This window comes from Pristiophorus japonicus, chromosome 13 (genome assembly GCF_044704955.1).
Source record: "Pristiophorus japonicus isolate sPriJap1 chromosome 13, sPriJap1.hap1, whole genome shotgun sequence".
Taxonomy (NCBI): Eukaryota; Metazoa; Chordata; class Chondrichthyes; family Pristiophoridae; genus Pristiophorus; species Pristiophorus japonicus.
Genome location: NC_091989.1, coordinates 173029843 through 173044392, shown reverse-complemented (window position 1 = coordinate 173044392; position 14550 = coordinate 173029843). Strand labels below are relative to the sequence as shown.

At 47.1% G+C, this 14550-nt stretch overlaps 1 protein-coding gene across 5 annotated transcripts in view; it reads left to right on the top strand.

The window, feature by feature from the left end:
- gse1b (Gse1 coiled-coil protein b) overlaps positions 1-14550 on the top strand; it is a 643131-nt gene that overhangs the window by 540680 nt on the left and 87901 nt on the right. For all 5 annotated transcript variants that reach the window (XM_070898265.1, XM_070898264.1, XM_070898263.1 and 2 more), the window contains one exon: positions 2294-2512. In XM_070898265.1, coding sequence (XP_070754366.1) covers positions 2294-2512 — 219 coding nt within the window. The remainder of the gene's footprint in view (positions 1-2293; positions 2513-14550) is intronic.

The following is a 14550-nucleotide window of genomic DNA, read 5'->3' as shown; positions in this document are numbered from 1 at the left end:
AAAGCAATTAATTGATTGTAAAGTGCTTTAGGAGTTGATAAGACAATACATCATTTTTTTTATCTTTATAAAGTCCAAAATCCTCTCCATATCTCCTGCTGTTTAGTCAGACCAGAGTGTGGGGGCAGGATAGGGGAAGGTAAAGATGGGGAAACACAGTTACACTGCCCTGTAAAAGGTCGGAGAAAGTGAATACTGATAATGTAAAACAATGTTATGCTTTTAAAGCTATTTATTGGTTCTTCAAGAAAGAAGGACTTGCATTTATATAGCGCCTTTCACGCCCACCAGACGTCCCAAAGCGCTTTACAGCCAATGAAGTACTTTTTGAAGTGTCGTCACTGTTGTAATGTGGGAAACGCGGAAGCCAAAAATTGCACACAGCAAGCTCCCACAAACAGCACTGTGATAATGACCAGATAATCTGTTGTTGTTCTGTTGATTTGAGGGATAAATATTGGCCAGGACACCGGGGATAACTCCCCTGCTCTTCTTCGAAATAGTGCCATGGGATCTTTTATGTCCACCTGAGAGAGCAGACGGGGCCTCGGTTTAAAGTCTCATCCAAAAGACGGCACCTCCGACAGTGCAGTGCTCCCTCAGTATTGCACTGAAGTGTCAGCCTAGGTTTGTGTGCTCCAGTCCCTGGAGTGGGACTTGAACCCACAACCTTCTGACTCAGTGGCGAGTGTGCTACCCACTGAGCCACTGCTGACAGGATGAGACATTCTCATCTGCTGCTGCTCTGTGATAGCCGTGGCGTGTTATGCCATTACGGTGCGCCGTGGCTTTGAGTGACCCGTGTATGACTAGGAGCCACTTGCTGCCGTCTGTACACGGTGTGGTGCGGTGAACCAGCTTACACACAGCACACGGTAGGCTGGCCTGGCAGCACAGCATTCCAATCCAGGGCCAGCATTCCCCTTCATTTACAATCGCTGAGTTGTGTTTCACAGACAATGACATGGCACCAGAATTGAACTCTTAGAAAGCAAAACCAGAGAGTCAGCTTGGCCCGTGACTGAAGGACCTTGGTTTGTGCTGGTGCAGGTTGAAGGAAAACTCAAGCGGATTCTATTGAAACTTCACCAGATTTATGCCAGTCTAAGTGCCTTCTGTGCCTGCATTTCAGCTTTTGAATGTCACTGTCTGTAATATATCGGCCGCGAGGTGGGCAGAGGGCACAGGCTCCCTTGAACCTATTCTCCCAGAGACGGCCATTTCTCAACTCGTGCCAACACTTCCCTGTCACGGGTTCATGGGAAAGTGTAATTAGTGTCGTGTTTGATGTGTGTGTTTCTTCAGTGAGGGGACGAGGGTCAGATGTCAGAATTGATGCTCTTGTAAAGCTGCTCAATAGGTTGGCTGCTGCAGTTTGACAAAATGCCAGTGTTATCTATCTTAAGTGCAGGTCGGAAATGATAGATTGCGAGTCCAGAGCAGCTGCTTATCTGGGAATGGGCCTGTGTCTGTATGGGTTTGTGTGTGTCTATACGGGCACGTGTGTGTGTCTGTACGGGCACGTGTATATGTGTTGTGTGTGTGTGTCTGTATGGGCACGTGTATGTGTGTGTGTGTGTCTGTACGGGTTTGTGTGTGTCTGTACGGGTTTGTGTGTGTCTATACGGGCACGTGTGTGTGTCTGTACGGGTACGTGTATATGTGTTGTGTGTGTGTGTGTCTGTACGTGTATGTGTGTGTGTCCGGGTTTTTGTGTGTGTGTATGTACGGGTTTGTGTGCGTGTGTGTCTGTATGGGTTTGTGTGTGTGTCTGTACATGCACGTGTGTCTGTACGTTTGTGCATGTGTGTGTGCGTATACACACATTGTGTGCGTCTGTACATGCATTCGTGGTTGTCTATATATGTGCGCCTGCGTGTATCTGAGAGTGCGTGTGCACATATACGTGTGTCTGAGTGTGTGTTTTAATGCACGTGCATGAATGTGGGCGGGTGTGTGCAAGTGTGTCTGTGCACGTGTGTATTTATGCATGTGCGTCCACTGTCTGTGGGGGTGTGTGTCTATAAGTGTTTTGCCAGTTTATTTGACAGCTTAGCCATTTACCTCATGTAATGTGATGCTTCCAACGACTTCTCATTAAATTACAGTTTTGGTTTTTAAAAAAAAATGAAGCAATGTGGTGCCATCAATACAGCTCATTGTTGCACAGTAAGCACATTCTGTCCTGCGTTTCACTTAGCCTAGTCATGCTTTGTTGTGGGGGACACCTCACATTTAAAAAAAATCTAAACTTTATTCTCTCCTTTTTTTGTTTTTTTTCCTGAACCTCTAGGCATGAGCCATGAGCCAAAGTCACCCTCACTAGGAATGATCTCGACTGCGACCCGGACAACAGCCACCGTAAGCCCCCTCAACCCTTCCTCCCTCAATGGCTCCGTAGTGCCCAATGGCAGCCCGGCATCTAACAGCACTTTGTCTGTCCCGTCAGCACACTCTGCCAGCTTTGCAGCAGCACTCCGCAAACTCGCCAAACAAGCGGAAGAGCCCAGAGGTGAGTGAGCGAGAGATTTTTTTTTAAAAACAGCCAATTCAGTGGTGCATTTCAGATAAACGCTTTGTCGCTGCGATGTACCTGCACCTTGCGAGGATATAGCGCCTTAAAACGTCCCAAGTCGCTTCACAGGAGTGTTATCAAACACAATTTGAGATATTAAAAGAAAGAAAGCATTTATACACCGCCTTTCACAACCTCAGGAGATGTCCCAAAGCGCTTTACAGCCAATGAAGTAATTTTGAAGTGTAGCCACTGTTGTATGGTAGGTAGGTTTTAAGAAGCGTCTTAAAGGAGGAAAGAGGTGGAGAGGCAGAGGGATTTAGGGAGGGAATTAGGATTTAGGACCTAGGTAGCTGAAGGCATGGCTGCCAATGGTGATGTGATTAAAATCAGGGATGCACAAGAGGCCAGAATAGATCTCGGAGGGTTGTGGGGCTGGAGGAGATTGCAGAGATAGGGAGGAGCGAGGCCATGGAGGGATTTGAAAGCAAGGATGAGAATTTTAACAGTGAGGCATTGCAAAACCGAGAGCCAGTGTAGGTTAGCGTGCACAGGGGTGATGGGGCCCGTAAGACACGAGGTTGCTTAACAGCGCTGGGTTTTTTGACCGCAAGAAATCGCCAGCCCCCTGACTCAGATGGCTTGGTGTGATCAGTTCAGCTGCGTGTTACACAGACCATTCCTGTTCAGTGTGAGTAGCCTCTTTGCCACATACAGCATCCACCTTGAGCTGGTCAGGAATTGTTTTCTGTTGCCCAAGTTCTTGCAATAATTAGGCAAATGGCAACCGGCCCCGATGGCATCTCCAATAGATCAGTCGGTAAATTCAGTGTGGAATGGGGCCATAAAGATCAGGAGGATACCGGCTTATGTCCCTGATCTGTGCTGGGTTGGCTGATCTCGGCATCCAGAGGGGCCGAATCCCAGTCCTGCTCGCAATCCGTGGCCTCCTGCCGGAAGGTGGTGCGTGGGAAGTTGGGTGAGGACGGGATCAAGCTCGCCTGTGATGCCCTCCATGGTTCGATAGCTAGCTAGCGCCCAGCACAGACCCAGGACATTCAGAAGAGAAAAGAACCCCAGTTCTTCCACGGAGTCCCTGCTGGGGGAATAGGAGCTGGCTGAGATTTTCTCGACCGTACTCTTGTTTCGCACTGTTTTGCTGATGTCAGACTGGAGTCTGGCCGATTGTAGAGATTGCAGGGAAGTCTTGCAACATGCCTTGTCGATGGGGTGGGGGGACGGATTTAATTTGCGACGTAACCTGGTACATTGTGTCCTCCCAGGCAGAAAAATAGCAAAACAGGATTGACATTAATGTTCAGCTGAAATGAAGTTAGGAATTTCTTCTCTGAGTGTCATGAATCTTTGGAATTCTCTGCCCCAGAGAGCGGTGAAGGCTGAGTCATTGAATATATTTAAGGTGGCGATGGACAGATTTTTGAACGATAAGGGAGTCAATGGTAATGGTAATGGGAAACGGGCAGGGAAGTGGATTTGAGGCCAAGATCAGATCAGCCATGATTTTGTTGAATGGCGGAGCAGGCTCGAGGGGCCAAATAAGCTACTCCTGCTCCGATTTCTTATGTTCTTATAAGTGGTTGCTAGGAGAAAATGCAATGGGAGTGCACAGAAATGATTTGGGATTCTCCACTTCCAAATAAATGAAACCTTCTGCTGTCGCGTATTCACATAAATGGAGTTGGTTATACCGGAGGGAGGGGAGACCTTTCCAGTTCGTGGAGATCACTGAGATTGGCCTTCTTTCCCGTGATGAACCAAGAACTGAATGTTCTTTCCAGCTGTAAAAATCTGCAGACACTGCCTGTCCCACTGAAAGCCGAGTCTGTGCTTTGCCAAAGAGATTCGTTTTCACGGCAGTGCTGCTGGGAGTGTCTCGGAATTTGGCAGAGGATGTGATTGAAGAGACAGATTGGGGCACGGTGTTTTGTGAACTGGTGGATTAGTTTGGGATTGATGCAGGCTATGGGGAAGGGGCGGGGCAGTGCGATTCATTTGGCTTTGATACAGGGCTATGGGGAGTGAGCGGAACTGGTCAGGTGGATTGTGGTGATCCCTTCCTATCCTGTGCCTTCCTGAGCACCTGCGTAAATATTGAACCCAGCACACTGCAAATAACTCTGATAAACCATATATTGGAACTTCCAGACACTGCCTGCTGTGGAAATCCTCTGTGCGGTGAGCAGAGCTAAAGCAGTTCCCCACAAGCCAAGAGGGCGTGTCAGCCCAGGCGACTCGGGCTCTACTCCTGTGGTTAGTCGGTGGGTTGCCCAAGCCAACAACCTGGTTGGCTGTTGCCTCATCGGGCGATGCCTGCAGATTGGGGCATGATGCACACGAGCAAGAGAGAGAGAGAGAGAAAGAGCAAGTTAAAGGCAACGAATCAAGAGGCTAAATCAATCGACACGGAGGAGGGTAAACACATCAAAACTGTCTTAAAAGACAATGATGCTCATAGAATCATAGAAATTTACGGCACAGAAGGAGGCCATTCAGCCCATCATGTCCACGCCGGTCGAAAAAGAGCTATCCAGCCTAATCCCACTTTCCAGTTCTTGGTCCTTAGCCCTGTATGCTACGGTACTTCAAGTGCACATCTAAGTACTTTTTTAAATGCAATGGATTTCTGCCTCTACCACCCTTTCAGGCAGTGAGTTCCAGACCCCCACCACCCTCTGAGTGAAAAAATGTTCTCCTCAACTCCTCTCTAATCCTTCTACAGATTATTTTAAATCTATGCCCTCTGGTTATTGGCCTCTCTGCTAAGGGAAATTGGTCCTTCCAATCTACTCTGTCCAGGCCCATTCATTATCTAGGCCCCTCATAATTTTATACATCTCAATCAGGTCTCCCCTCGGCCTCCTGTGCTCCAAGGAAAACAACCCCAGCCTATCCAATCTTTCCTCATAGCTAAAATTCTCCAGTCCTGGCAACATCCTCGTAAATCTCCTCTGTACCCTCTCAAGTGCAATCACATCCTTCCTGTAATGTGGTGACCAGAACTGCACACAGTACTCTAGCTGTGGCCTAACTAGTGTTCTATACAGTTCAAGCATAACCTCCCTACTCTTGTATTCTATGCCTTGGCTAATAAAGGAAAGCATCCTCTATGCCTGCTTAGCCACCTTGCTTATATTTATAATTGCCGTCTGCCTTCCACACTGTTGGCAAATGCTCTGTTCAGTCCTGTCTGAGACGCTATGCTGGATTACACTGCCTGAGTTGTGCTGTGGAGTGGAGCTGCTGAGGGGGAGGTCAGGTCTTTCACTGCAGGGCAGGGAGAGTCATCGTCAGGGACTCCTCAGAGGCACTACTCCCTCTCGGGTCTTCCTCTCCTTCACTGACTATCCTCCAACCCATTTACTTACTCTGCCCCAGAGGGCTGTGGATGCTGAGTCTCTGAATATATTCAAGGCTGAGATCGATAGATTTTTGGAGTCTGGGGGAAATCAAGGGATTTGGAGATTGGGCGGGAAAGTGGAGTTGAGGTTAGTGATGAGGTCGATGATCAGCCATGATCTTATTGAATGGCGGAGCAGGCTCAAGGGGCTGAATGGCCTACTCCTGCTATTTCTTATGTTCTTAATTGGCACGTTTCGGCAACTTGATCTCGAGTAAAGCAATGGGAATTGGGATTCTTCTCTCAGGTCAGTGGAACGACTCCTTCGGCATAGCACTAAAGGTCTGACACCACAGGACATTCTTGGGTTAAACCACTATTTTTTGACATAGTGTTAGCCTTGGCTCATTTTGGTAGCACTTTCACCTCTGCATCACAAAGTGGTGGCTTCAAGTCCCAGTCCAAGGACTCGAGCACTTGCTTGTAGGCTGACACTCCCAGTGGAGTAGCAAGGGAGCGCTGCACTGTCGGAGGTGCCGTCTTTCGGATCAGACATTAAACTGAGGCCCTGTCTGCTCCCTCAGATGGATGTAAAAGATCCCGTGGCACTATTTCGAAGAAGGGTATGGGAGTTCCACCAGATCCTGACCGGCATATATCCCTCAACCAACATAGCTTTCATAAAAAGGATTATCTGGTCGTTCATTTCATTCGTGGGACCTTGTGTGCAAATTGATGGGCACCTCCTTACATTAGCCAAGTGACTGCACTTTAAACCTACTTTGCTGACTGTGGGATGCCCTGTGGATGTGAAAGCTGCTATTTAAATGCCAGGTTGGTCCTTTTATCAGTGCTGACAAAAAGATTAGACTGGTCTATCTTGTTTAAAACTTTGGGTAAGAGATTCAGAAGGCACCTTTGCCTCGGACACCTGGATCTCCAGGCCTAGGAGGAGTCCATAAAGGTGACTTTGCATCAGTGTATAATTATCTGTGTAGAATACATCAAACACCAAGTGCTTCATTTCTCCAAGAGTGGAACTAATGGAAAAAACACTGCTGTTTGCTGCTCGTGGCTCTGAGTTTGCCTCATTTGCAACAGACATATGTAAATTCTATTCCCGAAACATCTTCCAAAACACTTCTATCTTCAGGGCACAGTTTGAAATTCAATTCATCCTAAGTAATCCAAATGCCATATCATTTGTTGTACCCTAAGAGCTTGTTTGAATAAACAACCTGCCCCTTTCAATATAGTTTACATTCTGATATGCTTCATTGATATTTCATCTGTCCTTAGGCTTTATGATGGAGCACTCGCATGGTGCCACGCAGTATTGAAACTCCGTCAAGGGCTTGTGCATGTTTTAAATGATCAAGGCGGCTGTGTGAATTAGAAGCAGGAAATTAGGCAGCCACCTGAGAGCTGTGAGAATCGCTCCTTTTCCTTTATTTTGAATTTTGTTTTACTCCAAGAATTTATTGCCCATCCCTAATTGCCCTTGAGAAGGCGGTGGTGAGCCGCTGCCTTGAACTGTTGCAGTCCCTGTGGTGATGCTTCTTTGTAGCGTTTGGTACAACTCCGAGGGCAGTTCAGAGTCAACCACATTGCTGTGGGTCTGGAGTCACATAGAGCCAGACCAGGTTGGCAGATTTCCTTCCCTAAAGGACATTAGTGAGCCAGATGGGTTTTTACGACAATCTGGTAGTTTCATGGTAACCATTACGGATACTAGCTTTTTAATTCCAGATTTAGTTAATTAACTGAATTTAAATTCCACAGCTGCTGTGGTGGGATTTGAACTCGTGTCTCTGGATCATTAGTCCTGGCTTCTGGATTACTGGTCCAGTAACATAATCACTATGCTACTGGTCCTGAGCGGTTCCATGGTCACTGACTGACCGCCCCTTGGTAGCTCGCCCAAGGGACCCATTCGTCGTTTATACGCTTCGACAATAAGTGCGTGAGGGGCTCTTTGCAGGGCATCACAGCGGAGCCAAGCCCTGTCTTCACCCTACTTTCAGCAAGAGGTAGTGATGGACACCAGGGGCCCTGGCTAACCTTTGCCCTCTTCATGGCCAAGGAATGGTGTGGCCGACTAGAAAGCACAGGCCGAGTTGACGCACCTGGGATTGTAAATGATAGCTTGCTGGCCTTGCTCAGCTCAGTACCACCACAGGTCTACTCATGTACTCAGTGGGAGAGCTCGAAGAAAATTTGTTTACCAAAGTCATGTTTTTAGTAAATGTTAGTCCCAAGTGACAAAACTAGTCAGTTAAAAGAGCTAATATATTTTTGTAATAAATCTTTTGACTAGCTATGAAAAGAAGTATTATAAACCAGAGCAGCGACAGCTGCCATTATTTCAGCTCCCCCAGTCACAGGTTTTCAAGCTGTTGCCCAAAGCATGAGGGAGTCTGTAGCCCCAGTCAATATCTTTTATCATGACTGTATCAAAACCTTTCTCCAAATGTTGCTCAATATGTTAATACACAAAGCCCATTCTGCTTGCAGTAATGCTCGAAAGAAAGACACAGATTTGTATAGCTCCACTGGATGTCCCAAAGCGCTTTACAGCCGATAAAATACTTTTGGAGTGTAGTCACTGGGAAACGCGGCAGCCAATTTGCGCGCAGCAAGCTCCCACAAACAGCCAATGTGGTAATGACCAGATAATCTGTTTTTTGGCGATGTTGATTGAGGGATAAATACTGGCAGAGGACACCGGGGAAAACTCTTCTTCAAAATAGTGCCATGGGATCTTTTACATCCACCTGAGAGAGCAGACGGGGCCTCGGTTTAACGTCTCATCAGAAAGGCGACACCTCCGACAGTGCAGCGCTCCCTCAGCACTGCACTGGAGTGTCAGCCTAGATTTTTGTGCTCAAGTTTCTGGGACTTGAACCCATGATCTTCTGACTCTAAAGAGGCAACGGTGTTACCCACTGAGCTATTGGTCGAAACTATTAAGAGATCATCCCAAATTTTCCCCACTCCTGAAATAGACTCGATCCCTGGCATCTCGCCCAAGGGCCCACTTGGTTTACCTGCGGACCTAAAGGACGGAGTCAGGTGGGGGAAGGAAGCAGGCCTGAGCCCGATCCACACCCATGTATTTTCCAGCGAGGGGTCAGTGGATAGCAGAAGCTGATTTGCCTCCTGCCTAACCCCAGGGGACGGCTGCAGCCAATTGAAGCACCTCTGCTGTCACCCTGCTTGAGATCAGCTATCTCAGGGTAGACCAGGGAACGGATGCCCGTCTATGTGACTCAGTTCCACGCCAGACAGTGTATTTACCACCTCCGCTATGAGCAGAGCTATGTCCATGGATTATGGTGAGCTGAAGAGTTATGTTCAGCCATGAACTCATTGAATGGCGGTGCAGGCTCGAAGGGCCGAATGGCCTACTCCTGCACCTATTTTCTATGTTTCTTTGCAAATATGGTCCATTTGTTTTTTGATCTCCACCACGGCACTAATTATTTAAGCTCTGCTAAAGCTGTGTCGAGGCTCCTCGGCTCATTTGAATTGCAGATTGTTCAGTTACGTGCCTCTGAATTGCACAAAGACATCAGGTGGCTGTCGCGTGTATTTTGCATATTTTGCAAAGCCCATCTGTTGAGAAGGTGTGCAGTCACAGTTGCCAACATGACGGGCCGTGACAGAGCACGCAAGCCAGCTTCGAAATGTGGTCACTCAGACCAAATGAGCGGTGGACCTGTCCGGCACCGACCGGTTGATTCGCGCCACATTGCGTGAGGCTGTTGCTGGCAGCTCTTACAAGCTACAGAACGGTTTAGGTGAAGTCAATAAAAAAAAAAGAGAATATCTTATATGTTAAACAAACCAGTGAAAACGCGCGTCCAAATGTTGGAGGTGAAGGTTCTGCGATCTTTCAGTCGGGTTTCCGAAACGCACAGAAAGGCCATGATTCACACCTTAATCCCTCAATCAACATCACTAAAAACAGTTTATCTGGTCGTTATCACTTTGCTGTTGGTGGGAGCTTGCTGTGCGCAAGTTGGCTGCCGCGTTTCCTACATGACAACAGTAATTACACTTCAAAAAAGTACTTCATTGGCTGTAAGGTGTTTTTGGACGTCTTGAGGTCGTGAAAGGTGCTATATAAATGCAAGTCTTTTTCTTCAACAGAGAATAATATTGGTCGGGGCAAATACGGTTGATATTTTTCAGCTAGGCTGGGTTTTGTCCTTAAGTCTTAGTCGAGAGTAGACTATCAATCATTTATTTTTTAAATGAGGTAATCATGGGGGTAACCTCACTCGCTGGGTGGGAACCCATGGGATTGGGTGGTCTGCCACTTTTATGTCCCGTCCAATATTACTCTCTGTTGAAGAAAAAGAAAGACTTGCATTTATATAGCACCTTTCATGACCTCAAGACATCCCAAAACACCATACAGCCAATGAAGTACTATTTTGAAGGGTAGTCACGGTTGTAATGCACGGAACACGACAGCCAATTTACGCACAGCAAAGTGATAATAACCAGATAAACTGTTTTTGTTTTGTTGATTGAGGGATAAATATTGGTCAGGACTCCGGGGATAACTCCCCTGCTCTTCTTTGAAATAGTGCTCTGGGATTTTTCACATCTACCTGAGAGAGCAGAAGCGTGCTAACGTCTCATCTGAAAGATGTTCCACGGAGAGTAAAAGACCAGCGTTGCATATTTTTCCATCAGATTCCCAATGGGCGGGTTAGGTTAACATTGCTCCCCATTTGTTTGTACATATGATTAAATGATTTTAATTTTGTTTTCAAAGTCTGAACTGTTGCTAGCAGTACAGCACTGAGAATACGCTCATCTAGCAACCTGTGCTGACATTGATTGGCAGTTTTCCACAGCCCACCATCATTCCCCGAAATGATGTGAAGATTTAGCGTTTTTTTTTAAATTTCAAAATATACTTTATTCATATAAAAATTTGTACAGTACATTCAAAAGCAGTTAAGTACATTTGGCTGCGGTCAGCAATCCCATACACTACATTTGGGTGCTGACGGCAGTTCCGTTCGATACATTTCCTTGCTTTTCATTTCAAGTACAATTCGGTCCAAGATGGGATACATTGTAGTACATTCGACAAATTACATTACACGTGTCACTATACAGTACACGGAATGGGTGACGGTACATTTACATTTTTTTTTCAACGTGCATTACGAAACAGACCTTGCATTGTACATGGCACTACATAGGTGTTTACAGATCATGATGCTCCATGTACACAAAAAAGAAGTTACAAGTGCGGCCCGAGGGGAGTTTTGTACTGATTCCTGCCCCCAGGTTTACCGTGGCAGAAGGGCTTTAAACTGTGGCCCCTCCCCACCGTGCCTTTGCGGCGACTGCACCAATTTTAAGTGCTTCCCTCAGCACGTAATCCTGGATCTTGGATTGCGCCAGTCTGCAACACGCAGACATGGACATCTCCTTGCTCTGGAAGACCAGCAAGTTTCGGCAAGACCAAAGCGCGTCTTTGACCGAGTTGATGACCCTCCAGCAGCAGGTGATGTCTGTCTCAGTGTGTGTCCCTGGGAACAGCCCGTAGAGCACAGAGTCCTATGTTACGGAGCTGCTTGGGATGAACCTCGACAGCAACCTCTGCATCCCTTTCCAAACCTGCCTTGCGAAGGCGCAATTCTGAAGGAGATGGGTGACAGTCTCGTCCGCCCCGCAGCTTACTCGGGGGCACCGTGCCGTGCTGCTGAGACGTCGGCTGTGCATGAACGCTCTGACGGGTAAGGCCCTCCTCACCGCCAACCAAGCTATGTCTTGGTGCTTGTGTGAAAGCTCTGGCGATGAGACGTTCTGCCAAACAAGTTCGACAGTCCGCTCAGGGAACCACCCGACAGGGTCCACCCTCTCCTTTCGTAGGGCGTCCAGGACCTTACGTGCCGACCACTGCTTTATGGCCTTGTGGTCAAAGGGGTTTTTTGTGAAAAACTTTTCCACGAAGGACAGGTGGGCAGGCATGGTCCAACTGGTGGGGGCGTTTCGCGGCAGCGTGGCCAGACCCATCCTTCACAACACCGGGGACAGGTAGAACCTCAGCACATAGTGACACTTGGTGTTTGCGTACCGGGGGTCTGTGCACAGCTTGATGCAGCTGCACACAAAGGTGGCCATCAGGATGAGGGCCATGTTCGGAACATTCTTTCCTCCACTGTCCCGAGATTTGTACATTGTGTCTCTGCGGACACGTTCCATTTTGGACCTCCAGACAAAGTGGAAGACGGCCCGGGTGACTGCCGCGACACGGAGCGAGAGATGGGCCAGACCTGTGCCACGTGCAGCAACCCCGAGAGCACCTCACTCCTGATGACCAGGTTCTTTCCTGCCATGGAGAGGAAGCGCAGCTTCCACCATCCCAGTTTTTGCTTCACTTTGGCGATACGCTCTTCCCAGTTTTTGGTGCACACCCCGTCCGCTCCGAACCATATTCCCAACACCTTCAGGAAATATGGCTTGACAGTGAAGGGAATGGAGGCTCGGTCGGTCCAGTTGCCAAAGAGCATGGCCTCGCTCTTGCTGCGATTGACCTTTGCTCCTGAGGCCAGTTCAAACTAGTCGCAGATCCAGAGACACAAGTTCAAATCCCACCACGGCGGCAAGTGAATTTAAATTTAGTTAATTAAATAAATTTCGAATAGAAAGCTAGTGTCTGTAATGGTGACCATGAAACTGCCGGATTGTCATAAAAACCTATCTGGTTCACTAATGTCCTCTCGGGAAGGAAATCTGCCGTCCTTACCCGGTTTGGCCTATATGTGACTCCAAACCCACAGCAATGTGGTTGAATCTTAACTGCCCTCTAAAATGGCCTAGCAAGCCACTCATTTGGACCAAACCTCTACAAAAAAAAGTACCTTCCCCTCACGGACTGCAGTGGTTAAAAAGAAGGCAGCTCGCCATCACCATCTCGAGGGCAATTGGGGATGGGCAATAAATGCTGGCCTTGCCAGAGACTTCCACATCCCGTGAACAAATAAAAAAAATAACGATAACGCTTTATAATAATCAAAGAGCTGGAAAATAAATTCTACTTTCATTTTTCCAGATGCCAAAATGATAGCATATTGTCCAGTATAGGGTCCCATTTTAACTGTCATTTATTAAAATAAATATTTACATTACTTCAGTGCTTGTCAAGGAGTGAAGTGATGGTCCGACATATATGGTGCTGAAGCCCAAGCTGGAAATTTGAAGACAGATAGATTTGAGGGAAAGTGATGGAAATATTCTGAGTAGGTCAGTTGGGCTGAATAATCTTCTCTCACTCTGATCTTTTTAAGAATTAGGAGCAGGAGTAGGCCATTCAGTCCCTCGAGCCTGCTCCGCCATTCAATAAGATCATGGCTGATCCTTGACCTCAGCTCCACTTTCACACCTGATCCCCATATCCCTTGATTTGCCTAGAGTCCAAATATCTATCAGAGGGACCTGGGTGTCCCTGTACACGAATCACTGAAAGTTAACATGCAGGTACAGCAAGCAATTAAGAGAGCAAACGGTATGTTGGCCTTCATTACAAGAGGATTTGAGTATGAGTAAAGATGTCTTACTGCAATTATATAGGGCCCTAGTGAGACCACACCTGAAGTATTGTGTATAGTTTTGGTTTCCTTACCTAAGGAAGGATATGCTTGCCATAGAGGGAGTGCAACGAAGGTTCACCAGACTGATTCCTGGGATGGGGGGATTGTACTATCAGGAGAGATTGAGTGGACTAGGCCTATATTCTCAAGAGTTTAGAAGATTGAGATGTGATCCTTTTGAAACATATACAATTCTTACAGGGCTTGACAGGGTAGATGCAGGCAGGGTGTTTCCCTTGGCTGGGGAGTCTAGAACCAGGGGTCACAGCCTCAGAATAAGGGGCCGGCCATTTAGGACTGAGATGAGGAGAAATTTCTTCACTCAGAGGGTGATAAATTTTTGGAATTCTCTACCCCAGAGGGCTGTGGGAGCTCGGACATTGTGCATATTCAAGCCAGAGTTCGATAGATTTTTGGATATTAAAGGAATCAAAGGATAAGTGGATACTGTCTTGTACTGGTGAATTTGAGATAAAAGATCAGCCATGATCTCATCGAATGGTGGAGCAGGCTCGAGGGGCCAAATGGCCTGCTCCTGCTCCTATTTCTAATGTTCTTGTGTATTGATCTCAGTCTTGAATACACTCAACAACTCAGCATCCACAGCCCTCTAAGGTAGAGATTTCCAAAGATTTGCAACCCTCTGAGTGAATAACTTTCTCCTCATCTCAGTCCGAAATGGCCGATCCCGTCTCCTGATTAAGGGCTCTCAACACCTTCTCCTGCTCTAGCTGGATCTTTCCCAGAGCTCCAAAATGTTTGAATTCCTTTGCCCTCCTAGTCTGGTCTTCAAACAATCTATAGGCTTTGAAAACCCAAGCTTGGTATCACCTAAACACCAATAGTAGATGTATTGGATTTTCTCACCTACTCATTCCAACCTTGATGGTGTTCTGCACTATGGCTCTTGATCCTCCGCCAAGGTTTTTCATGAAAAAAAACACCAAACAACAGCTTGCTCTGATATAGCACCTTTACTGTAGAAGCATAATCAGAAAAATTGACACTGAGCCTGAAAAGGAGAGATTAGGAGGGCTGACTATAAGCTTGATCAAAGA